This window comes from Pleurodeles waltl, chromosome 10 (assembly GCF_031143425.1).
Source record: "Pleurodeles waltl isolate 20211129_DDA chromosome 10, aPleWal1.hap1.20221129, whole genome shotgun sequence".
In the NCBI taxonomy this organism is placed as follows: domain Eukaryota; kingdom Metazoa; phylum Chordata; class Amphibia; order Caudata; family Salamandridae; genus Pleurodeles; species Pleurodeles waltl.
In genome coordinates this window covers 847,289,286-847,315,817 of record NC_090449.1, presented here as the reverse complement: position 1 = coordinate 847,315,817, position 26,532 = coordinate 847,289,286, and the positions used below count along the sequence as shown (strand labels likewise).

Sequence of the window (26,532 nt, the reverse complement as noted above, 5' to 3'; positions counted from 1 at the left end):
CTCGTTGCCAAGCTACCAAGGGTTGAGCTGGGTTTAATTTACTGAGACCTAACTGGACCTAAGTGGAGGTTAGTGGCTTATTGCTAAGTGTAGGTACTTACCTGCTCTTACCAATAACACATTTTCGAACAATAGGTACGGTAGCTCAGTGCATTATTCCTAACCCATGTGATTACTAGAAATATAATCAGTAAAAGAACATAAATGTTCACAATGTCGCTGAATGTTTGTAATTCACATGCAGCAACTTCAGTTATTATTATTGCAATTCGGCATCTGTATGCACATGCTGCCATTGGTGTCCCATTGCAGCACTTTTGGTAGCCCTATATTTCTAAATGGATCCATAGTTTACTTCAGAAATTAGAGTAATGCTTTACAGAGTTATGAGTTTCTGGTAGGTGAGCCTTCAAGGCTTTGTCAAATCCTTTACGTTTTTTACAGTTGGTGTGTAAACCTTTTGCCCAGCTTCTGTACATGGATGGTAGGTAGTGCATGGTAACACTTGTTATTTGTTTGCTTTGAAGTTATTAGCCACCAATTTGCATATCTGGTATTTTGTCAGGTGTGTCTTAATAGTTTTATCCAAAGATGTTTTGTTGCAGAATCATGGTTGGTGTTCATTTGTTGTCACTGCAATTGCGACCACATTGATATTCAGCTATATGGCATATCTCTGTGGGTTGTGTTAAATGTGTGTGTGCCATTTTTGGTCTAACATCTATTGATGGAGTAAATGTAGGATACACTTATTTAGTTAATCTTATATCTATTAACATTACATGAGTGTTCAATTTTCATTTTAGTGATAACCAGGCATTTTTCATTTTTTATTTTAGTGCAATGGCCATTCCTGGGGACCCTTGTCCCCTGTGCTGGCCATTGGGGTGGAGGGCATGACTCCCGCCTTTTCTCAGGAGTCATGTGGCATGGTAGGTTAAGCGCCATAAAATGACAGTAATCTGGTTGGAGTCATCTTTTTTTACTCTAACCAGCCTAGCGTCATTTTTTGATGCTATACACCCATCTTCATACTGCCACCTCCACCCGGCTAAAGTCATTTTCCATGATGTTAGCCCACCCTTTGCGCCGGCTATCGCAATTCAATAAATGATGCGCAGGTTTGCATCAAACACTATAAATATGGGCCTAAGTGCCAGTGATAATTAAGTGCTGTTACGGGCATCGGAAACCACTGGCTTAAGTTGTGCACCGTCTTTATGTTGAGAAAGACAACTATTATTTCTGTTAGGTTCAACTGCCTGGCAAAAACAGATTCAATAGCAATACAATATTTTTAGCTTGAGTTCAGCTGGGTAACATATTAGGATTGTTCTAACACCCCCTACCTAATTTTGTCTCATCATAGTGGAGCAATGTGTTGGGCCCAACTCCCGAGCTTGCGGGCAGATTTATATATACTGTATAGTCTGCTGAGTTTCATAAACCTCCCCAAACTGCTGCATCTCATTGACGCAAGGTAGGCTTTCCTGGGCAAAAAATGACACATAGGCCCTTGTGCCTTATTTACCCTCCCGTGCAGAAATGGCACATGGGAGGTAGGTGGGCCTAAATAATGGTGCTAAGCTTGCTTAACAACACTATTTAACGCCTGGGTGAGGGCAGGCGCTTGGGGTCCTGTAGGCCCATTTCCATGGTGGCACACCATAGAAAGATACCACAGGTGCCCTCCCCAAGCCACAGAGACACCCCACCCCCACCAGACGGACAGCGCAGGATGTGGGACCCCATCCCAGGTAAGTGGAGGTAAGTACAGGGACATTTTTGTTCAATTTTTTAAAGTGCCATTGGGGGCTCTGAAATGGGACTCAAATAGATAGAGGAAAGCTCCACTCTTCTTATCAGCCTCGCTGATATGTAGTGGGCAATGACAATATGTCCACTAGGCAGTTAATCTCCTTCTCATTCAGGTATTTTAATCAGTCCTGCAGTTTATTCCCTTCTTCTTTTCTCCGTATAATAGGGTATCATTTAAAATGGGATGCAACGTATAATGAGTATTGGCGCTCCCATAGAACAGGCGGAGTATGATGTCAGGCATCACTGTCCAGCTGTGTGCTGTGTTTAGCAGATGTGTCTCCTTTCGGAAGACAGCACCTGCTTTCTGGCATTGCAAGTATGCCAATACCTGCTGTTTCTTTCTGGGGTTATTGAGGCCTTTTAATTTACATGTGAATAACATCAACATTGCTTCATCATTCTGGGCATGTGTCATGTGTCATGTACCTCGTAGGGTATATTTTGATCCCTGCCTTCAGTGTCTGTGGTCCTACTCTTGCGTCTGAGTTACTGCATCATACAGTGAGATCTGTGCACTCTAAGGTGTGTAGAATGTGATACATTTCTCTCATCCTGCCCACTCCTACTCCAGCCTTCAAACTTGCTGGTGAACCTTGTCATCCGCTTCCCCCTTACAAAACACCTGTGTCCTAAACACAGCCATCAAAAACACATTACCTTTGTGATAATAGTGGATATGAAGCCTGGAATTCACCAGCGTGGTTCCTGGTCTTTTAGATTACTATATTATGGCTTAAATCCAACCAGGGCACTGTTGTTTGGCATTGGACTGGGGAACTTGTAGGTCGTGAGGTTGGTCGTGAGGAGGTGTTATGCCCAAAACGTCATGAGCAATATTAAATGTGCTAGTAACTTCAGCTGGGTGTGCAGCCTGTCGTGCCTCATTCTGTGTCCTCATCTTATACTCATAGTTGTACCTCACTGTCGCTTAAAAAAATCAGAGACTTGCTGTTGACTGGTGAAGATCATCGGTCTCTGGCAGTGCATAATCTACTGATGTGCAGGATAAAGTATGGCATAAGGCATTTTATGTTGAATCAGTTTCTTTTTTACTTCTGTAGATTCTGGGAATCCCTCTTGCACCCCAAGTGTAAAATAAGGGATGAGTGATACTTTGCTAATGTTGTGTTGAAGATCTACTTTTTTCCTCACTAGCTGAAGTGCCCCGTCCCTGTAGTTTAGCAGTCTGGCAGGGATTGGGTGTGGGTGTACCCCTGGCACGAGTCTTGTTGCAAGGAACAGTGCACTGTTTGCACCACAGACATTGATGAGAAATTTTCACCACGCATTAATGCAGTCAGTCAGTTTTGCACATATATTTCCATCTTGTTGATGTTAGTGGTTTCTGCCACACACACTGTAAGAAGATCGTTTCTCCAGATCCTCTTTTTTGCTTTTAATGAGTGCTAAAACCTTTTCCATATTCAGCATTTTTTCTTTGCGTCCGTGCTAAGTGTCTTCGATATGTGATTCTCTTTGTTCCATTTCCATAAGCTACATGCCTTGCTTATCCAATCTTGAGCTTACGCTGTCTACTCAACGACTAAGGGCATTCATCTTCTGTTTTGTGAGCTGGAGTCTCTGCTACATGCTTTGGAGCAGGGCTTTCGAATCTGCATCTGCAGTCATGCCAGCCTCTGTTTCCACCTATTTCATTGTTTGCTCCTGATCCAGTGGCTGATCCTGGCTGATCATCTTGGTCTCAAATGCAAGCTACTACTGTTTGGGGTCATTTGTTTTCCCCATGTCACCCAGGGACATTTAGTACAGTGAGTTTGGGGGCATTGTAGTGCATCTTTACCTTCACCAGGCCCTGCAGTGTCTTGATTGCTTTGAGTCTCATTATGGCAGGTCTGATTCAGCCTGTGCTTTACCACGGGCTCCATCAGCAGTGGTACATTGTTATGCATTACCTCTGTTGCATGTAGTATCTATTCACTTCAGAGACCCGCCACCCCAGGGGCATGAGCAATCTCTGATGCCTGTGTCATCCTAGCCTTGGCAAGCATGCACTTCTCCTTTAGATGGTGGTGCACTGTGCCCCAGTGCCCCAATTGGTCCTCACCTTTTTATTACCATCTTCTCTAGGCCTACAGGTCCTTTTCTGTGTCTCTTGATTTCTCACAGTCTCATTTGGTTCAGCCTGCTGTGTCCCAGTGCGGGGCTCCCTGCTTGTGTACTCTGTCAGCCCAGACCGCCTTCACTCCAAACCTTGCAGACTCCCAGTCCTTGATATCAAGCCTCTATGATGGAATTCAGCTACCCACTCCAGGAGGCCCAGAGCTGCTCTCTGGAGGTCCCTTATTCTTCCACCACCTCTGCGTTGGGGCTGGTTCCCCCAGGGGTGCATTTCTTATGGTATCCTTTCTGCACAGGGCTGTTCTCTCGATACTTCTCTGCTCCCCTGAGATAGTTTTGGCACCGCTTCTGTCTCCATGTCCTAGCAGCCATCAGTTCACACCTCTAGCTACGGTATCGTACTGCCCATACGGGCTCATTGTAGATCCAACAAGACAGCCACCATTTTGTTTAGTGCTGGTGCATTCTTGTCCCAGGCAGGCATTCAGAGCTTTGGCAGTTTCAACCCTCTCCCAGTGGCACACAGCAGGCTCTCTGCTTCCCAGCCACTAGTCCAGATGGGTATTGCGGATGTCCACCCACTTCTGCTGATGTTTCCACAATGTTATCATCCTCTGAACATAGGAGCTCCTTTGCTATGTGGCGATGTTGATAGCTGGCCAATGGCCTATGCATTGAGCAGAAAAGCAAAAATTGCATCATGGATTAAATTGTTACAAGCTTAAGAGGGTAAAGACTGTCCTGCCCGTACCAAAGACGCTATCCAGCTACAGCTACCCATCCTGTCCCTGGATTGTTACTGGTCTGGTGTTTCGTTAAGGACTCTTATAGTCCAAAATATCCAGGACAACAAGAAAATGCTCTCCTTTTCTGTATGCTCTAATATTTTCATTTGCTTATTTTATTACACCAGTATCACAGGAAAATCCCTGTTGCCACTTCAATCAACACATGTAGGAAATCGGGGTACTGGTTGCGATGGGTGAAACCCTACTCAAACAGTACACACAATTCCAGTCAGGGTAAAGCCACAAGCAACCCCAAATTAAGCTGCGTTTAACCCTCTGCCAGCTTGGCCCAAAAGCAGTTATGCTTAACTTAGAGCTCAGCTGTGACAAGATGCATTGTGCTGTATCTGTTCGGCCCAAAAGACTGCAGCTGAGCTGCCGGATCACCTTCAGGCACACTTCCAAGGGTCCAAAACTGGAGTGGCACCACTTGGAAGGCAAGACTCACACCAGGGAGAGTCCAGGTACTGGCTACAAGGTGGTTGGAGCATTTTCTGCCCCCTGAGGCTGTGATCAGGAAGCCAGAGAACTAGCCCTTTGAGTCACTCTGGTGGTCCTGGGCTCAAGATACAGGTAAAGTAATTTTCTCTCGGGCAGCAGCATAACAGTCTTTCTTTCAGCAGAGCAGCACATCAGTCCTTTTGAGTCTTCCACAGATCCCCAAGTGTACAAAAAATTTGGGCCTGAGAATCCAATATTTATACCTGGTGCCAGTTTTGACATAGGATAAGGTTCCGCAAGTGTCCGCCCATAGAAGTGTTCGGAAGTTCCTGTCTCCCTGCCCTGGCCTCATCTTCTTTGGGGGTACCAAAGACCAACGTTGGACTCTTTGTGAGTGTGCTGAGGCAGTGTTTTTGTGATCTGTAAGTATGGTGGGTGACAGCTCGTTCCCCTTCAAGTCAGAAATGGGCCATCTTGCCAACACCTATTCTCCGTCTGTTTCTCTGTCTGAGAGTAACACACAAAGTTCAACTGCCAGGACACCTATTCAGGTGACTCAGGATACAGAACGTAGGCACTAAATGATTGGGATAAGAAAATGGCAAGTTTTTAAAAGTAGCTTTTTCAGAATTGTGACCTACTTTACAATTAAAGAGGTTTATAAATTAAAATTTTTGAGACACTAAACTCAAAATTCCTACCATCGCCCTACTGATCGTTATCACTTATTGAATGTAATAAGTTGGACCAATGTTACCATGTTTTAGGGAGTGGGCACACACACTTTAGGACTGGTTAGCAATGGTAAAGTGCACAAAGTCGTAAGACCAACAAAAAGGACATCAGCAAACAATGGAGTAAGAAGGCAAAAGGTTTGGGGAAAGACCACCCAAGGTATGACAGGTTTAACAACACAAAAGGGTCATAAGTAACAATGTCAATACAAAAGGATAGTCTAAACAATAAACATCAATCATTGCAATTAAGCTGTATGCCAAGGACATATACTTTACACATTCATTCTAGCTCAGGTGGAGAAAAACTAAAGATAATCTTGTAGGTTGTACAAATTTGGATGAAATTCAAGTATAAGATGCAGCATGCTTGTCAATCAATTGAGAAGTTGCACATGTGCACTCTAGGCTTGATCAGTGTTACTGATTCAACCCATTCATTTTTCTTTCGTCCAGGCAATCCTTCTGTTGAGCCTGGAACAACCTGTGTTGTCCTTAATCCTGGAAAAGGAGCAAAATGGGAAAATAAAGAGTGTTCTCAAAAACTCGGATATATCTGCAAAAAAGGAAATGCCACAACTACTGCTGCAATTATCCCTACAGGTAAATGTTTGAAATATTAAAAACATGAATGATAATAGTGCTTCTGTTGTTGTGGTTAGGTCAGTATCCCATTGAAAATGCATTTTTTGTTTTCTTGGCACCAGGCTCATGCGAGGGCCCCCTTGTGGAATCCTCCATCAACAAAATAATGTTTAAAATGTTTGCAAATTTCATGCATAGGAGATGTGAATCTTGTAAAACAAAAATAGAAACAAGTTATGGTTTGCATTGAGATTGTGCTAGTTATTCACTGTACTCCTCACCATAAAACTTTAAAAAAATTAGTGGTGGAACCCATAACAAGTGGCCTAACTATAAACAAGGCCGCCATCTTAAAGGAAATAAATAATTAAATGGACTAAGACAGAGCAAGCTAAGTAGGTTAAAAGTCACTGGGTGACGGGGGCACGAGTTTACAAGCCTATGGCTAAGCTAACTCCTGTTATCCCGTTAAAACAAACTAGGATTCACTACATAACCACATATGACAAGAATTGGAAAAGCCAATAGGTCTGGCATTGTCAGCAAGCCTTTTGTCAATTCTTGTTTTGTCATAGTTTTCGTAAAACTTTGTAGTTCTGTGAACTGTTGGAAGTTCAAAATATTGACTAAAGGTAAAAATGTTTTTTTCCTCTCAAAAAAGCACACTATACTATAGTACCCTCTGGCACTGAAAGGGATTACTTTTTCTTTTTTTTCTTTTGTAGTTTGTACAAATCTACAGTTTTCTGACAAAAGTGCTCAGAAATAGAAAGACAGTTACTACCCTTGTTTCCGAGCTCTAGTATCAGTAAAACATGCATCAACTCAGAGATTTTTTAAGTTAATATATGTGGTGAAGATGTACAAAATAGCACACATACACCTTCTGCAATACTGCTGCTCAGAAAATAGCCATATTACACAGTTTTCTCCTTTTTATTTTTACCAACTTCTACAGTGGTGGCAGCTGCAAATCTCAAGGGGAGGGATGAGAGGGTTAAAAAAAAAAAAAAATTACCTTTTGCCATTGCTGCCACCTCCTGCCATGTTGCTCCTCTTCCGTCCCTCGATGTAGTGTCTTAGCATTCACTGGGACACCAGCACAGGCTTTCCAGCAATCCTAGTGCTGCTTTCATGTTAAACCTAGCATGAAAGCAGCCTCAGGATTGGTCTAAGCAATTTTGATTGCTGCTCAGACACAACCGAGGGGTATGTGCAGTTTCTCCATCCCGGATGTGCTTAATAGCCGGGCTGGAGAAACTTAAATGCACATGTGTGTTTGGCCAGCCTGAGACGGCCGGCCAAACACACATGCGCACTTCGGTGCGCTCTCTCCTCTCCCCCCCTCCTGTGGCACAGCCCCACCCCTCCCTTCATATTCTGCTGGATGAACCAGCAGCTGAAAGATAAAACAATAATTAAATATCACTTTATCTTTCAGCTTCTGGCTTAGCCGGGGGGGTTGGGGGGGAGAGGTTAATGCTCCTTCTCCTTTGCGAAGGAGCCGTCCCTGAACTTCTAATCTGTAATTAATTTGTTGACTGTTATAAGTCGAAGTTGGTTTGGACCTAGAAATGTTCATTATCTTGCTTGTAATGGTTATTCAACTGTTAATGCCTGCAGCCAGGGCCCCTCACTTAAAGTAAGTTTTGAAGTCAACCTTTATAGCTAAAGATGTGCCAAGATTACGCCAAAGTCATGTTTCGGTCGCCTGTGTGGATGTCTAGTAGCTATATTTGGTGGGATCATATAAAAAGCACATGCAAGAGTTTTATAGCCTCTCATAAGTTTTTTTTTTTGCTTGTCAGTTAATGCTTATGGGCATCAACCAAACATGTATTGTGTCCCTTGCCTTTTTAAATTGTTCTCTTCACACAAAAAACAGAAAGGTGCCTAGGCTAATTTGAACTGGTTTATACATTATGATTTTATACATTTCAGTGAGTGGTGTACCCGTCAACTGCCCAAATTCGTGGTTGTCCTACGCTGGTCGCTGTTACAGGCTGTACAGGGATCCCAAACCCTGGGAGGAAGCCCTGTCTGCATGCAGAAAAGAAGGAGGAGATCTGGTGAGCGTCCGCCATGTGGAAGAACACAGCTTTGTTGTTTCTCAGCTTGGATACCGTAAGTGTTTACAAACATATAGATAGTATTCATCAGGGCCATCTTAAGTATTTTTGGGAACATGGACAAGATATTTTTTGGGGCCCCGTTCCAATTTCTTTTAGTTTATTACCAATTTTCGGCCTTATAAGCCATCTGATGGTTCAGTTGATGTCAGTAATTAACTAACTGAGCCTTTTACCTGAATAGGTCTGCAGAGAGGTAAGGTGATTATTGCTTGACAGAGGAACATGAGGCCAGGTGATGGATGACCAGGGAACTAAAATGAGATGACCATAATTTATACAGCTGTAAGAGTGTAACATTAAGCTGGCTTGATGCGTTGCACATAGATTAGAAGGGGGCATTAGCAGGGGCATAACAAAGACCCCCCCAAGCCACTGCAGTGTGGGGGGGCGAGCTCCAGAGGACCTCCTTGACCCAGCACCTGGTTTGCGTAAGTCCAGAGGGGGACCCCTCCATATTCTGTGCAAGGGGGCCCTTTCCAGTTTTGTTACGCCACTGGGCATTAGGGTAGGTATTGAGGTCAAGATAAGGAACAATCAGCTGAGGGAAATATAATGAGGAAGAGACGTTTTCTAATATAAAACACAATAGAGGTGCTGATACGATTTTACTATTATCAAAAAATGAAAGCTCATGATGTACTGAAAAGATCTGGGGTTTTCATTTGCATCTAACTGGTTCACAAGCAAGAGGGGTTGCTCTCTTGGCTACGATTGGACCTATAGGTCAAGAACAGATCATTAGGCGGAGGGTAAGCCCCTGGCACCCTCAGCAGAAATGATGGTTAGCTAGTAGTAGGGAGGAGTAGAGATATGCAGTTTTCCTTTATGATGTGCACCTTTCCCTCTTAGGCGCCACACTTATGGCAATATTTTAAAACACCATCAAATGCATAATTCATGTTTACGTGCCGTCAACACCCCAAACTACTCCATTTGCATGACTAGGCATGCCTGAATCAGTCAATTTCAGCATATACCACCTTTGGCAGGAGAAACAATGGCACTCACTTGTCTAAGCACACACTCACAAAGAGAAGGCACTTAAGGAGCTCTGCAGAGATAATGTATTTTTTCGGTATGTTGGGCGAGACAGGAAAAAAAAAGAAGGGGTGTGGAAAGTAAAGATGGCGCAGGATGGGCTGTGCTGAAAGTACAGAGAGTACAGTGAAGAATGTTTAGCTAAGGGAATATCATTAACATACAAATTGAGAGAGATTTGGAAAATAAAAAGAGAAAGATAGGGGAGAGAGGGAGTGTAGGTGTGAAAAGAGCAGATATCTCAGCAGACGTGATCACTAAACAGATTGAGCATTCGCCACAGAGATCAAATGTAAATCACAGGTCACATGTTTGAATTAAACTAGTGAAATGGCTTTCAACATTCCAATACCAAGGGAAGATTAGCATTGACATGGCTGAAAGTAAGGCATACAATTTGAGTGTCAAAGAGGAGTTAGTTATTAGCTGCATTGTAATATTATTGACAGTGAGAGCAGTTACAGAAATGATAACAGGAGATATTATAGGAAGGGAACAGATGAAGAAAAAGAGAAACATTAGAGAGCTTACTTATGTGAGAACATACATGCGCATGAAGAGTTGGGAAAGCGTAGAATGAGATGATGAAGAAAAGGGGAAGTTAGGAAAGTAACATTCCTGCCTGATAGTATCAATCTCTATCCCCCAAAAACCGAGAACCAAGCAGTCCATTCACATATCTTCCCCACCCAGGGGGCACTCAACCTGACAAAAATTTGACACAGAAAACTCTCGTAAGGCCTGCACATTCATGCATCTCCACCTTCCCCACTAAGAGGAAATCAGCCAGGTAGTGTGCTATACATTGCAAGCTTCTCTCCAGCAGTAGGAGGTTGCTGAAGCAGCATTCAAAGACCATGCAAGATACTGCACAACCCAACAGAAGACACTATAGTGAAATAGGCCTTGCACTTCAAAACCCCAGTAGTAAGAAGCTGTCAGCAGTCACAAGAAATAGCCTTAGCACTGATTTGATGTCCTCTATTACCAGCTTCACTTTATCAAGTTCAATGCCACCTCATTAAAAGTTTAGCTACCTTGGGGGAAGGACAAGTGGTGAATCATCCTGTTTTGCCTGTCATCCTTCTTTCACACCAAGATCAATGGTGATTCCCCATGCACAAAAAATTGCAGCAAAGTAAGTGGTCCTACTAGCTTTCCTGAAGCAAAGTTTCCTATCTATCATGTTCTGCAACATCCGATTTTAAGGCCCTTTACCCTAACAATTCTCACAGGCTTCTGTAATATATCCTACAAACACTTCTGTTAGTTTCTCTACCTGAATAGTTATTGGCATGTATCCCACTATGTTTTACAGCCTGGTACTTCCACTCCTCTCTTATCCAAGAACAGGCCTCATGCCTCTTCACTTCTTGCCAATTTTTCTGATTGTGAGCCACATGTTCCCTGCAAGAGTTCTTCACTTTTCTGCAGCCCTATCCTGCCAATTTCCAAGTCCAGCTGTCAGCGACTACAGTGAAAGTTTTGAGGAAATCCTCACTCTTATCACACAAATGACTCTAGCTGCAGGATGTTCTTACCCCCAATTTCTGAGGCTGAAATACCAGCACGTCACTTGCCCATTGCCCAATTCTGATTTTGTTTCATTGACCATGGGCTTTGCGCACAGGGTGTCAATGACTTTTGTAGTGCCCCCTGCCACTGTCTTATATGTTTCTTACCCCAGTTAACATGTTGACGTAAGGGTGGTTCAGAGCTGCCAATTTAAAAATGTATTTTTCCATGTGATGAGGGGGAGAGGCTTTGGAGGGGGCATGAACTCATAAAGAGAGATAGCTAAGCAGCACCACACCCCATGCACACAAAAAAGACGCAAAGGGTGGCTGCGGTTGTTACCAATGTCCTGGTTTTTTTTTGTACCCCTTAATTGACAATGGCTGCTCAGAACTTTGAAAGTTGAGCTGGAAAGCCACTTTGTACTGTAGCTTCCAGCTCGCTTTCTCTGCCACTGTGTGCTTTTGGCTCCTCACTGGGTGAACGTGTGAATGGTGCCGAAATTGTGTGACACACAATGGCACTGTGTGAGTTTGGAGCTCTGGGGATTCTGTTTGTATTGCGGAAAGCTCTGAATATGTTGGCTCCAGCTATCCCCTGATCTATCATCTGCTTACATGAGCCTAACCTTCACATATTTTTAAAGGCCCATCATTATGTATGGTCTTTCCTGCAGCTGGATATATGTAATTTTCACCAAACTAGACCTCCAATTGGTATGTGTCCTATCAATATTCCTAATGTGTTTTTTCACAGGGTTCAACCAAATATCCCTCAGCTGAGCCACCGGCTTGTCCTCTCCTACTAGCATTAGCAGTAGAGCACAGGAAAATACAATATCTTCCAAACTTACTCTCTCAGATCCTTCCACACATGAGCCACCAAATCTGTCCCACCCTCCCTTGATTTAGTCAGCTTCCATCTCTTTGTGGTACAATGCCTAAAACCTAGTAGGACTTCCTTCCTAGCTGTTCTCGCATTGTCAATCATTTCCCACTTTGGCCTCCTTTATCTTTCTGACTGTTTCTATCCCTTGAAATATCCCTCTTCTTAACCCTGACACTTCCCCTTCTGTCTGCTGTTATTTCTGTGATCGCCTCCTATCTCTATCTCTTTTCCCTTTTCTCTCTATTTGTGTTCAGTGGTTCTTTCCAGAATATTCCCAGTGCATCCAGATAACCACATCATTGCCTCTGTCACTCCTCTTCCTCAATGACCTGCTCTCACCCAATTTCACATGATGACTACTTGTCCCACTGCTTGCCCCACCTCACTATTTGCTTCCAATGTTCCTTCATGCCTTATCCTCATTCTTTAGGGATTCTGCTATCTTGAGGCAGAAATATTCCCGTTTTAATCTCTTAAGCCTGCTCAGCGCCCATTACTTCATCTATTATCCTATATGGTGGTTCCACATTATTTTCTTCCCTACACTATGACTTGCCCCCAGGTTTCCGTGTCACCACTTTAGTTCTCGCATATATATATATCTTAGTTTCATGTCTGACTCACTTCCTTCTTTATCTGATTTTTACCCATTGCTCCCCATTCTGCTCCTACCCCATTTGGTTCCCTTCCAACCTTGCTGTCTTTTTTTCTTGTAAAAAGAACAGATGATGAATGGAATACTGAAAACAGTGCAAACATTCATCCCCAGTCACAAAGATCTGGGTTTACTCCATAGTTTAGGCACAAAAACAATGGATTAAACCCAGATCTTTGTGACTGGGGTGAATGTTTGCATTGTTCAGCATTCCGTCCATCATATGTTCTTTTTTTAATTTTTTCTTGTGCCATCTGCCTCTTTGTATTCCATCCAGGGGCCTTGGTCATGCTGCCTCTCCTTTTCCCTTCTGAATCCTTAGTGAGGATTCATCCACTATGCCCATTTCCTCTTTGTCCTTCTGGGTGCTGATTTCCCCTGTCCAGTTTTTTGCCCTGACCTTGCCTCCTTCAATGTCTTGTTCTCTATGACCAGTAACTAACTTATTTCTATTTGCCTTCTCCCTCAGTGCCAAAACTGGTGTGGTCATTACACTGGGTGACTTTAGTTCGTACATGAACTGGTACTGATAACTCCTCCCACTGTGGCCATATTCCCCTCATTCCTTTCTGAGTAAACAGGCTGCACTTGCCCCACACTGGCGGAAGCTACCTCACCTCTAGCTGGCGAGGTCTACCCATAATCCCCTTTCAACTTTGCAAATGTGTGCTACTTAGCAAATTCATATATCAATCTATATAAAAATCTATCAAGCAATTCTTGCCATGTGTAACATGTAAAATCACTGCCTTATTGTCAGAACTTGTTCAGGGGTCCATGGGGGTGCAGGTCTACTGAGCCACAACCGTGGGGGTGAGGTCCTGCTATATCTCTATTAATTCTGCAAACTGGGCCAAGTATAACCCCCTCCCACCCAGTGCATTTATTTTTAGAAAGGAAAGTTCTTTAATATACTCTGCAACAATAGATGCTATAATATACAGACACTAATAAACTGGCACAGGCCACTATACTCAGGATTTAAGGGCCAGCCTCATCATCCCCTTAACTCTGTCTAAGGATAGTGAAGAAGGCTAAAGCAAAGGTGTGGTGCTACATGTCCTGCATTCAACGTTCTATAGTTACATAGTGTGTAGTCCCACTGTCAATCTCACCAATGACAGTATTTTAGTCCTCTGGTAGCCATTGTCTGACCTGCAGCAGGCATCCAGCTCTCCTTCCTCTTCTAGGAGAACCAAGTGCTGGCTGAGTGTAACAGCAACCTTTCTCCAGTCTTGGTTGTATCAGCTGCTGTGCACTATCTGGGACTGGTTGGTCGCAGGCTTTTTTGGGGGGTATGGAGTGATTTGGGCAGGGTAAAAGTTCACAGAGCTGCAATCTGAACTTCTCAGAGGCCAGTATAGCTTCAGTTCTACTATTTATGTTGGACACAGTGGCATGGTCGGGTTTGGGGTACAATGGCCATAATCACAATGGGGCATTCCACTCAGGCATACTTTGGAATCACACCAGCATAGTTGGCTTTGGTCACATTTACAGTCACAAGGGCGCAGTTTGCTCAGGCACACTTCAGCATTGCCAGGGTCCTGACTCATCAGGATCACAGTGGGGCAGTCCACTTTGGGCCCACTTTAGGACACTGCTACAGCAGAAGGTTCAACATGAAAGAGAGATAATGCTTGAGTTCAGCAGAATGTCGGTCATTCTCTTTTTAGTCTCTCCTGGGCAGTCAGACTCAAAGATCCAGGTTTTGCTATGTCTTGTGCACCCTGGTAGTCAGCACCTCCTGCTGCACTGGCTAGATCCTTCCCTTTTCTTCTCAGATGGATCCGCTACCATGTACTTAAGTTCAGAGAAACAGCTTTATCTTGCAGGCCAGTCTCCAGTTAATGTCCCCTCACCTGTGAGAAGCTGACAGCTATCAGGTAGACTCCAGCCTGGTTGCACACCAGTTTGCTGAGTAATCTGCAGAGCACCCTTGTCTTTGGTTAAAGAGAACTTGGAACAGGAACAACAGGTGATTCAGCAGCCTCCACTTTTATACTTATTATTTGTATTCACCCTCTACATTCTTTGACATCTGCTTTGGGTTGGTTCTTCTTTGATGTGTCTGTTGCTAGCTGTCTTCTAGATTCATTGTTTGTGTGGATTAATGCTTCTTACAGTAGGGTCATTTCCTAGTTGGAGCATCCACAATAGAAGAAGTGTGAGCATTCTGTACTTAACAGAGTTCAGGAAGAAAAATAAAAGGCTAGTCTCACCTAAAGGACAATTCACATTCTGAAAAACAGATACTACAGTTCTACCCTTTAGACCCACTTGTACTGAGTGGCAACAGTCAGGAAGACCCTTCAGCAGCTCCTGCAGCAAAAGGACCTAATTGAATTTCTAAAGGGAAGCATGCCCCCTTTTTGCCGATGTCTGTGTTTAGGTCTCTTCAGGGATACCAGCAATACACTTCCACTGGGAAAACAACATTCCCTCCATCTTGTGCAAATGAACTGGCCCTGCTTTTCCAAATTAGAACCCAGAAGTCTCTGTTACTCTGGTTAACTCATTCACATGATGTATATACGACACATATAGCATACTCATACATGCAAACATGTATAGGGAAACTTTTAATAGAACCTGGGATAACATGTATCAGAAGAACTTTACACAAGTGGACCAGCAGGCCTCTACTCCTGTGACACAGATTAAACCCACAAAACACCATGAGTAGTCACCACCATGCTGTGTTCTAAAGTCATGACAGGGACAGCTGTCTACTGTCAAACCAAGATCTCTCAAGCAAGAGAACATACCCAGGCCTTCACACAGATGCTAGATTTGTGTGAGGCTGGGTCCAAAATCAAAAACCAGACTACCAACTGCTCACAGTTTGGAACCCAGGGCAGGGGAGGAGTGAAGTACATGTATATCCCATAACCACAGATATGCTACAGGCTACTATTCATCATGACACATATGAAACAGTCACACATATCAACTTACTAAAGCAGATTTTGTATAAATTCACAGAGCCAACAGATGAGCTATGGCTTGGACTGAATGACCTTAAAATTCAAATGCTCTTTGAATGGAGTGACGGAGTTCCTGTGACATATACCAAGTGGCTGCGAGGTGAACCATCCCACCACAACAACAGGCAAGAGGATTGTGTTGCAATGACTGGAGAGGTAATTACTCATCATATTAAATGCATAATAGCAACATGCTAGAAAGAAATAGTCTTTCCATGGTGGTCAGATCTTCCCGTTTCTCATTTTCTTGTGTCTGTTGGTTGCATGCTGCTATAAAAAAATGAATCCATACAGGTGCATTGAACAATCCAAAATGTTGTTTTTTCTCTGTATACACTACTATTTCTATTTTTAATATATGCAACTAATTAGCATTATTACCACATCCATCTGGTTACTAAATCTGGTTTGATAGTACAGCTATTTCTAGACCGTATGTGATCAATAGAGCAAGAGCTTTAAGAAGCAGAATTGAGAGGTGCTTCGGCTATGCCCATATGCTGAACTTCCCAACTGCAGGCTTTTGGTTTCAGGAGAATGTGTACTTCAGAAAGGGATGTTTGGGAGATCATAGCAGTAAATTAAGTTTATGGAGATCCAAGGAGGGTTACAGGAGGAATGATTTAAACAAGGATTAACTTGGATATCAGTGGTAGAATGAGGAGAATGAGGAAGAGGACACACTCAGAGAAGTATAGATGAGACAATGAGTAGTGAATTGGATAGTGTCAAAGTTTTTTTTTATTCTATAGTAGATGTAAAGTAATAAATATATAGATACATAAGTACATAGATAGGCTATACAGTATAAGGAAGAGAATATATTGAGATTGAAAGTAGTATTTTATAAACTCAAGAATTTCAGGTGTTGCTGTACTTTCAGCTAATGTATTTGTGAATGTTTATAACTGATATTTTTCTTTTTTAATGTTTGAATCAATATTTAACATTTAAATAGTGAATCACTTGTAGAATAAATAGTTATGATAGTATTTAAATATTGAGATAGATAAATAAAACAACGACTCATAAGCATCTACTCAGGTAACAAATGAAAACTATAAAAATATGCAGTGGTCTATATACAAGAGGACAGCACTCCAAATGCGAATACACCTAAATCCTATTATTGAGCGTACTTCACTGAATGTTTTGCAGCACTCAGTGCCTTTCTCAGTGTAGGAAAGTCCTTCTTTTTGCCCTGGTCACCCCAAACCTTTTGACTGATACTGGTGGTTACTGACTCTGACTGTGTCTTGGGTACTGCTAACCGGTCCCAGGGCCAGTGCTCTGTGTAAAATGGATTATACAAATTAGGCTAATTATAATTGGCTGTATCAATCTACCTGTAAGTCCCTAGTATATGGTATGGCATGTAGGTTTAGGGACCCCAGCATACGTAGTGCACCCAAAGGTGCACTGCTGTGGTGCCCAGTGTCATTTTAAAGGCAGGACTTCCTTGCTGGCTGCTTTTAAGGTAATGTTAACCCGAAATTCAACTTTGGAATCAAAAGTACTCCCTAAGTCCTAAGCTACCTTAGTTTTACATATGTCACCCCTAAGGTGTACCCCAGGGGCCCACATGGTTGGGTGCAGTATAACTATAAGCAGGGACGTTATAAAGATGTTTTATAAGCCCTGGTGAGGGAAAAATAGCTACATTTGTTTTTCCTCATTGTAGTGATTGGGCGCCATAGGCTAACATAGAGAGACTTAATTTTAAAATAATGAAGTCTTATTTTCCATAGGAAGGAGCTAAATCTGGCATGGTTAGAATCAAATTAAAAGTTATAATAAATCCAACAACTTGGCACTTGTATTTAATATAACCTGTGCCTAGAAAGAGTTTTAGAACTCTTCCTAAAAGTTACCAACTTCAGCCCTGTAGTGCCCTTCTCCGATTGGTCAGCCTCTGGCAGCCTGGCTCAGGCTGCCTTGATGAGAAGGGGCCTGGGCTGAAACAAAGGAAGCATCTGGTGGGTGGAGATCTGCCTCAGCAGATGGTGGAACAGGATTGAGGGGGAGCAACCACACCGGTTTTCAAAGGACATTTGGGACAGCAACTGTACCTCCCCCATTTCCTAAAAACTCAGACAGCCAGGTGTCTCTTGATTAGATTAAGAGAGGGCTGGAAAGGGGTGTGCCCAGGGAAACTTAGCCACACCAGTGGGTGGACTCAGCCAGATCTTAACTCTAAGATTGAACAGTTGCCATCTTGAATTTTGGAGGAATGTTGTTCCCTGGGATTGATTTCTGCCACACTCAAAGGGTGTTGGCCTGCACGTGATTGGACAGAGCACCCCCGCTTGCTACCCAAGGATAAATATGGCAGAGCTGTACCCTACTTCAGATCCCTACAGGAACAAGACAAGAAGAAGGACTGTCCTGCTGGACCCCTGGCCTGCACCTGGATGCTGCACTCAGAAGGACTGCACCAGCTGCACACTTGGTCTTCACCATTAAAAGGATTTTGCTTGGCTTCTACTGCTTCAAGAAGGGACTCCCTGTATGCTACAGGTAGAAAATAGCTGACCAGAGTCCCCTCCATCAAGCCCTCAAGAAACTGACTTGCTGACCAGTGGTTGTTGGAAAATAGATTATTGGATCGGGCAGGTAAGTACCTACACTTAGCAATAGGCCACTAACCTTCACTTAGGTCCAGTTGGGTCTCAATAAATTAAACCAAGCTCAACCCTTGGCAGCTTGGCAACGAGTGACAAAACACAATAAAACTCCAATATCAATTCATAAAAATAGATTATATTTAAATCGGATAAGGGGAACCGAAGATATGAATTTTTAAACAAATAATGTTTTTTAGTACATATAAACGAATAGTGCCAAACTGGTCGCCTGGTCGAACCTCGACCAGGGCAAAGTAAAAGTTTAAGGCCGACCGCGATGCAGCCCTGCTCGGCTACAGTCTGTGGGAGGCCTTGGTCAAAAGTTTACTTTCCTCAGCGGGACCAAGTCGCCAGTCCAATCCGACCTCCTGGAACTCTTCCTCGGATACGCGTCGCTTACCACTCAGTGGAGATTTCTACCTTAAGTTTTAATCATTTTTTCGAGATGAAAATCCTACAACTGGGGCAAACCTCAATCTTGCTCGAACGTCCCTAGAGCCCTCTTTGGATACACTGCCTGGGAGGTCCCGGTCATCTTTCTATATTCAAACTTAATCACTTTTTCAGAGATTTTCTTCACCGTGACAAGCCTGCAAGTCAGGCCAGGTCACGGTTGAGGCAAGCCGGCTAGAGTTGCTGCGGTGGATCGGTCCCTTTATGGAGCTTTTTTCCAAAAGTTCTCCAAACTTTTGGATCTTCTCCCAGATGTTCTTTAAAGGTTCTTTTGAGGTCCACAGCTCACCCCAAGGTTCCAGTAGCTCTGAGATGCTCCTTGAGGGTGCAGACTACAATTCCCAGAATGCACCTGGTGCAAACTTCAAATTGGCCACTGGACAGTGGTCAGCTGGTAAGTTTCTTCAGGAGTCAGTGCAGGGGCCTCTGGTTAGCAAAGTCTCACCTGCACCAAACAGGGATTCCCTCCTTGAACCAGTTGACGCCAGGCAAAGTCTTTCTTGTGGTGAAGCCCACCAGGGCTTATAAAACTATTTTAAAGGTCCCTGTTTATAGTTACCTGGTACCCAACCCTAGGGGCACATAGGGCACACCTTAGGGGTGACGTATATGTAAAAATAAGGTAGTTTAAGACTTGTGGTGAAGCCCAATTGTGCAGCTGGTGCAGTCCTCCAGAGTGCAGTATCAAGGTGCAGGTCGGGGTCCAGCAGGGCAGTCCTTCTTCTCCTGTAGTTCTTCCTTGTAGGGATCTGGTAGGGATCTGAGGTGTGGGTGCAGATCTGCCAGTTTTATCCCTGCTCCTGAGTGAAAAGCAGGGGAGTCCTGGTTCTCCAATCAGGTGCAAGGTCCTTCCCCCTGTGATGACCACTTCCTGGGAAGTGTGGCAAAACGTAATCCCAGTGAGTAACATTCCTATAAAAAATCCATTGTGGCTGAAACTGATTTTTGGAGGTTACGTGTGGCTGAGCCCACCCACTGGTGTAGCTAAAAATCTTAAACACACCCCTCTCCTGCCCTGTCCTAATCTATCAGGGGGCACCTAATTGTCTGGGTTTGCAGGATGTGAGGAACTTGCTGGGTTGCTCCAAATGTACTTCCCTGCCTTTAAAGACCAGTTTGGCTGCCCTCCCCCTTCCTGCTTCTCCATCTGCTGAGGGAAGTTCTCCTCCCCCAGGCACATTCCATTGTGTTCCGTCCAGGCTCCTTTATACCTCATCTAGGCAGCCTGGCTAGGATGGCATAGGCTGGCCATCTCAGAGCAGAGCACTACAGGGCTGAAATTGACAACTTTTGAGGTAGAGTTTAAAACTCTTTACCTTAACAAGTTATATTAAATCCAACAATTGTACGTTGTGGGGTTTATTATAACAATTAATTTGATACCAAACCTGAGATATCTGACACTCAAGGGGACTTTATAAATTAAAATATGGGGGGTTATTACAACTTTGGAGGAGGTGTTAATCCGTCCCAAAAGTGACGGTAAAGTGACGGATATACCACCAGCCGTATTACGAGTTCCATAGGATATAATGGACTCGTAATACGGCTGGTGGTATATCCGTCACTTTACCATCACTTTTGGGACGGATTAACACCTCCTCCAAAGTTGTAATAACCCCCATAGTCTCCCCATTCTATCCTATGGAGGGCATTCACTACAATGAGGGAAAAACAAATGGGGTTGTTTTACCTCACCAGGGCTTAGAAAAATATTTTTCTAAGGTACCTCCTTATAGTTACATGGCACCAACCCTACGGGCACATAGGGCACACCTTAGGGGTGACTTATGTGCAAAAATAAGGTAGTTTAAGTCTTTGGAAGGATTTTTTATTCCAAAGGCAAATATGCATGCAACTTTAATTTAAAAGCAGCCAGCAAGGCAGGCTTGCCTTTAAAATGGCACTGGACATCTCAGCAGTGCACCTATGGGTGCACTACCTATGCTGGGGTCTCTAAACCTACATGCCCTACCATAAACTAAGGACTTATAGGTAGGTTGACATAGCCAATTATAATTAGCCTAATTTGCATATTTATTTTATACAGAGCACAGGTCCTGGGACTGGGGTGAGCAGTACCCAGGGCACCATCAGAGTCAGGAAAACACCAGCTAAAAAATAGGGGCAAAAGTTGGGGAGCCTCTGCAATCAGCCCTGTTTTCTCACACAAGGCCCCCCGAGCTCACACGTTGAGGAGACTCAGCCCAACCCTAGGAGGGTCTTCCTGGCTTGTCAGGCGAGAAAGACAGTGAAGAAAAAGGGCTGACCCTTTGCAGGGCCTATTCTGCCTTACATCCTCCTGTCATGGTCACTCCCTCTGGGTATTGAACCCATCCCAACAGTGAAAGGACCCATCTTAAACAGAAACTTCCCTCTAGGGGGTCTTCCTCCTCTCTCTCTGCCAACTTGGATAGTGAGGTTCCCACCTCCCTTATCCCTAGCTTTGCAAGGGCAGCACCTGGCTTCCCCAAAGTGGTTACCCAACAGGGTCAGGGAGCCTACTTTGCTTTTGGCCCTATGGTCTGCCTCCCAGGCCAAGTGCAGTGCTTCCATGAAGGCCAGCACCCAGCAGAGGCTACTGATAGCTGTCAGCACCCAGAACCACAACCTTAGCTCTCCACTAACAGGTGGGTGAGCTGTTATAGGGGCAACTGTGGGTCCTGGCTCCCCTCTTGCTGTCTAGAGTGCGTGACTACCACCTCCTGTGGCAGGCACCCTCCTTCCACTCTCCCTTCTGTCAGTTCAGGGGCAACACCCTGCATCTGGACAGCTGCTTGACTACACAGGACTTCCTTGGAGTCAGGTGAGGCCTCACCAGTGCCAACTCTGGGCTCCCCCTCTACTGGGTCAGAAGGCCTTTGGCTCTTTGGAACTCTCTTTAAGAGTGGCCTACTCTTCCTTTTCTTCTTTTTTTCCTTGGGGATACATGTCTCCTAACTGTAGGGACTTGCTCCCCAGGACTTTGGCTTTGGGGGTCGTCCCGGTGACCGCCCCATCAAGGACCAGACTCACCTCTAGGAGATCATTGCCCAGGATACAATATAGGGAGAGGTCAGCACTGGCTACCACCCTCAACCAGTCAAGGATACCCTCCCTCTCTATGGGCACTATAGCTACAGGTTTGGAGGTGACCTCCCCTGTGGCTATCCTGATTTTCCTGGTCTCTTCTGGGACATACATGTTTGGGGTCACCAACCAGTCACTCACTATAGTGTGACTGTCACAGATGTCTCCTAGGCCAGTGGTAGGGATCCCATTAACCTGAATGGGGTGAACGTGTCTTCTCCCACCCTCAGGGATCATCAGTTTACCATCTGGTCCCATGTCTCAGCCCAATGCTGTGAGGACTTTATTATCTGAGGAGTCCTCCACCATGGCTACATTGGACAGCCCAGTGCTAACCACCTTCCTTGGACAGGCTGCATCTCCTGTGAAGTGACCTGTCTGCTGACAGTCAAAGCAAGCCTTACTGTCCAAGAGCTTTTGCAACCCTTGGTCTCCCTGCCTCTGCTTGTCAGAGTGGGAGTGGGATTTACTCCCCTCCTTCTTAGGGTTCTGGGGTATAGTGGGAGTCTCTGTGGTGGGCTTACCACCTCCCTCCTTAGGCTTTTGGGGACCTGACACCCCCTTCTTGGAGTCTCCCCCCTGGGACTTGACAACAACCCTGATTCTCAACCACTCATCAGCTGCCTCCCCCAGCTCTCTGGGGTTGGTCAGCTTAGAGTGCACTAGATGCTGGCGTAACCTTTCTTGGATACAGTTGGTCAAGATGTACTCTCTCATGATCAAATTGTATAACCCCTCATAAGTATGTACTTTGTTACCATGAATCCAGCCCTCTAGTGCCTTAAGTGAAGTGTCTACAAAGTCAACCTAAGACTGGGTATTGACCTTCTGGGTTTCCGTGAACATCATCCTATACTGCTCTGGGGTCAGACCAAACTTCTTGGTTAAGCACCTCTTCATACTAGGGTATGAACCTGCCTCCTCCCCACTTAAGGTTAGAAGCCAATCCCTCCTATAATTGGGGACCAACTTCCATAGAAGTGAACCCCAGTATTGAGGCCTAACCTTTCTCATCTGGCGGGCCCTCTCAAAGGCCCCCAGCCACTTGTCTATGTCATCCCCTCTTCATAAGCAGGAACCACCCCCTTGGGTAATCTGGGACAAACCCCCCCCACCCATGGACACCTCTACTTCTCTGTCACTGCCATCATCTCTCTGTTCAATCCTTGCCCACTTCTCCTTCTCTAGGGCCAACTTCTCTGCCTGCCTCCAAAGTTATGAGGGCTACCTGGGCCTCAAGTTCCCTTTCCCTGAGGTCCAGTTCTGCTTCCTCCTGGTCTGATACCATAGACCCTCCCCTCCCCTTAGCTCTGGATGGGGCCCTAGCTGCTGAGATTACAGTGAGGCAATCATCATTCTCCTACTGGAGGTTGGACAGGACACCTTTCCTCTCCCTTCCTACCCCTGAAGCTTTCTCTGTCTCTTTCTGCACTACCCAGGCTTAAAGGGACTTGCTGATCACAGTCTTCCTAAGGTTGTTAGCAGCAAGCAATCCCCCTGTTTCTGCACAACACCCTAAGCTCATCTGCAGTGTGGGTAGGCTAGCCAGATCAAGCTCTATGGTCTTCCTTAAGATGTGTGTCACTTAAAAAAAAACTTTGGCACAATTGATCAGAACAGTTTAGCAAAAAAAAAAAAAAAAAAACATTATTCCAAATTTGAAAAATCAAAAATACTTTTGCTCTAGGTCAATTTAGAGGATTTTTATCCTATTTCACTTTAAACTGCAGTGTGACTCTAAGCACAACTACTAGCTACCAAAAATGTAGAAAAATTGATTATTGGTGAAGGCAGATATGTACCGACACTTAGCAATAGGCACTAACCTCCAATTAGGTCCAGTTAGGTCTCAATAACTTAACCCCAGCTTACCCTTCGTAGCTTGGCAACGAGCGACAAGGCTTAACGTAGGAGACAATTGTGTAAAGCATTTAAAAGCACAAAACAGTGAATAAGTAAAACAGAAAACACAATAAAAATCCAACACTAATTTATAACAATAGATTATATTTGTATCTTTAAAATGGCACAAAAATGATTAAAATCGATTAAGGAGAACTGAAGATATGAATTTTTAAAGAATTAATGCTTTTTAGCCCATAGAAACGAATAGTGTCAATCTGGTCATCTGGTCGCACCTCGACTGGGCAAAAGTCAAAGTTTAAGGCCAACCACGATGGAGCTCTGCTCGGATACAGTCCGCGGGAGGCCTCGGTCAAATGTTTAGCTTCGGACTTAGCCATTTTCTTGAAGATTTTCTTCAGTGGGACCAAGTCGTCAGTCCAATCCAACCTCCTGGAACTCTTCCTCAGATACTGGTCACTGGAGCCCTCATGGAAATTTCTACCTTCGGACTTATTCATTTTTTTTAGATGAAAATGCTTTGACCGGGGCTACCCTGAATCTTGCTCCAACGTCCATGGAGCCCTCATTGGATACACTGCCTGGGAGGTCCTGGTCAACTTTCTATGTTAGGACTTAGGGGGTGATTCTAACCCTGGCGGTCGGTGATAAAGCGGCGGCCAACCCACCAACAGGCTGGCAGTCCAAAAAATGGAATTCTGACCCTGGCGGGAACCGCCAACAGAGACCGCCACATTAACACTCCGACCGCCACGGCGGTACAAACAAACAGCGCGGCGGTCACCGCCAACAGGCAGGCGGCAGACAATGTACCGCCCACACTATCACGACCCACCAATCCGCCACCTTTTCCGGGGCGGGAGCACCGCCGATAAAAACACGGCAGAAACAGACTACGAACGGGAAAACGCTCACCTCTACGCACTCCACGAGGAATCAGGACAGCATGGAACCCGAATTGAACATCATACCTGTTCTCGTCTACCTGCTCATCTACCACGAGTACGAACTCCGGCGCAGACGACAACGGTGAGTACTGCACCTACGACACACGGGAGGGGGTAGGAGGAAAGGTTACGGGCACACACATATGCGACCCTCCCCACCCCCCCAATATGTACACACCAATGCAGAGCAACAAGTCACAGTGACACCACCCAAACACCCGTAAAAAATGCTATGACATAATCAAATTTGGAATAAATATTTATGTACAAAATAGCTTCTTAAAAGTATTGTTCAACCATCAAAAAGATTTACATTTTAAATTTTTTTTTACACAGCAGTGGATAACTGAAGCAATTAGTTCTGCACATCTTACGAAATTAATATGTCCGTGGGCCAAAGTGTATCGAAACAAGGGCAAAGCCCACACAGGAGACCTGAGTCCTTTGGAGAGAACACTGCAGGGGCATCTGGTGACAAAACTACAGGCACCTCAGGGGGAAGGGAAGGGGGGGGCACCACAGCCACATGAGTCCACGACGCCAGATCCACGAAGGGCCCACCATGCCCACTGTGCCATCCTGGGGAGTGCAAAGCCACAGTCTCTCAAAGTCCCTACAGTGGGTGGCTTGCCCACTGTACCATCCTGGGGAGTGCAAAGCCACAGTCCATCAGGTGGATAAATGTCTCCACTGGACAAGGAGGATGCATGGTGGGCACAGTGAACCGTGAACAGTGCTTGAGATGAAGGGCCCAGCGGAGCGGTGCTTGAGACGGCGGTGCCCAGCGGAGCGGTGCTTGACAGGAAGGGCCCAGCGGAGCGGTGCTTGAGACGGCGGGGCCCAGCGGAGCGGTGCTTGACAGGAAGGGCCCAGCGGAGCGGTGCTTGAGATGAAGGGCCCAGCGGAGCGGTGCTTGAGATGAAGGGCCCAGCGGAGCGGTGCCTGTCTTCACGGCGCGGCCCTGTTCAGCGGTGCTCTTCTGCACGGCGGGGCCCTGTTCAGCGGTGCTCTTCTTCACGGCGGGGCCCTGTTCAGCGGTGCTCTTCTGCACGGCGGGGCCCTGTTCAGCGGTGCTCTTCTGCACGGCGGGGCCCTGTTCAGCGGTGCTCTTCTGCACGGCGGGGCCCTGTTCAGCGGTGCTCTTCTGCACGGCGGGGCCCTGTTCAGCGGTGCTCTTCCAGTAAGTGTAGGGAGTCAGACCTGGCCTGGACACCCTGCTCACTCGCCCTCCGAACGTGCAGTGTCAGGCCCCTTCGGGGATGGAGTCCTGGGCCCTTTGGTGTCGTCCCATGCAGCCGGTATGGGTCTTGTGGGGCCCTCCTGCTCCGCGCTCCTGCTGGCTGGCCTCTCCGCCCTGCTGCCCTTCCGCTCCTTAGATGGGGCTCTCGGGCCCTTGCCTCCCCTGGCTGTTGTGGCAGGTGAAGTGGCCGGAGTTACCTCCTTGGGGGCAGCCGTCTCAGTCCGCTCACGGCGGCCCTTCACTTGCCTGGGGGGGGGGGCTGGATGTGTCCTTGCTGCTGACTGAAGTGTCACTGCCGCCAAAGGGTGGACTCCATAACCCATGCACCACTTGCACCTTCGAGGCTGGGCTGGTGGTGGCTGAGGTGCCCTTGGGACTTTTCCCAGATGGAGGGGGTGGGTCAGGGGAGGGAAAGAGGTTCAGATTGGAGAGGTAATATTTCTTTGGACCAAGGTAAAGGGTAGGAGTAGTGGTGATAGAAGTGGAGGAAGAGGATGTGGTTGTAGGAGAGTCAGGTGTGCTGTCCTTGGGTGCAGGTGACTGGGACGTAGGCTGTCGTGAGGTGGTTGGCTGTTGTTTGGGTGTCTGCCTGCGTTTATGTGTCTTGGAAGAGGGGGTGACAGACACAGTGGGAGAGGACACAAGGGACGTGTACATGGCAGTGGGGGTGGTG

The 26,532-nt window shown here is 45.5% G+C and overlaps 1 protein-coding gene across 1 annotated transcript in view; it reads left to right on the top strand.

Annotated features, from left to right (window-relative positions):
* LOC138261947 (macrophage mannose receptor 1-like) overlaps positions 1 to 26,532 on the top strand; it is a 683,716-nt gene that overhangs the window by 93,258 nt on the left and 563,926 nt on the right. The window contains exons 6-8 of the mRNA XM_069211540.1: positions 6,320 to 6,466; positions 8,390 to 8,572; positions 15,662 to 15,819. Coding sequence (XP_069067641.1) covers positions 6,320 to 6,466; positions 8,390 to 8,572; positions 15,662 to 15,819 — 488 coding nt within the window. The remainder of the gene's footprint in view (positions 1 to 6,319; positions 6,467 to 8,389; positions 8,573 to 15,661; positions 15,820 to 26,532) is intronic.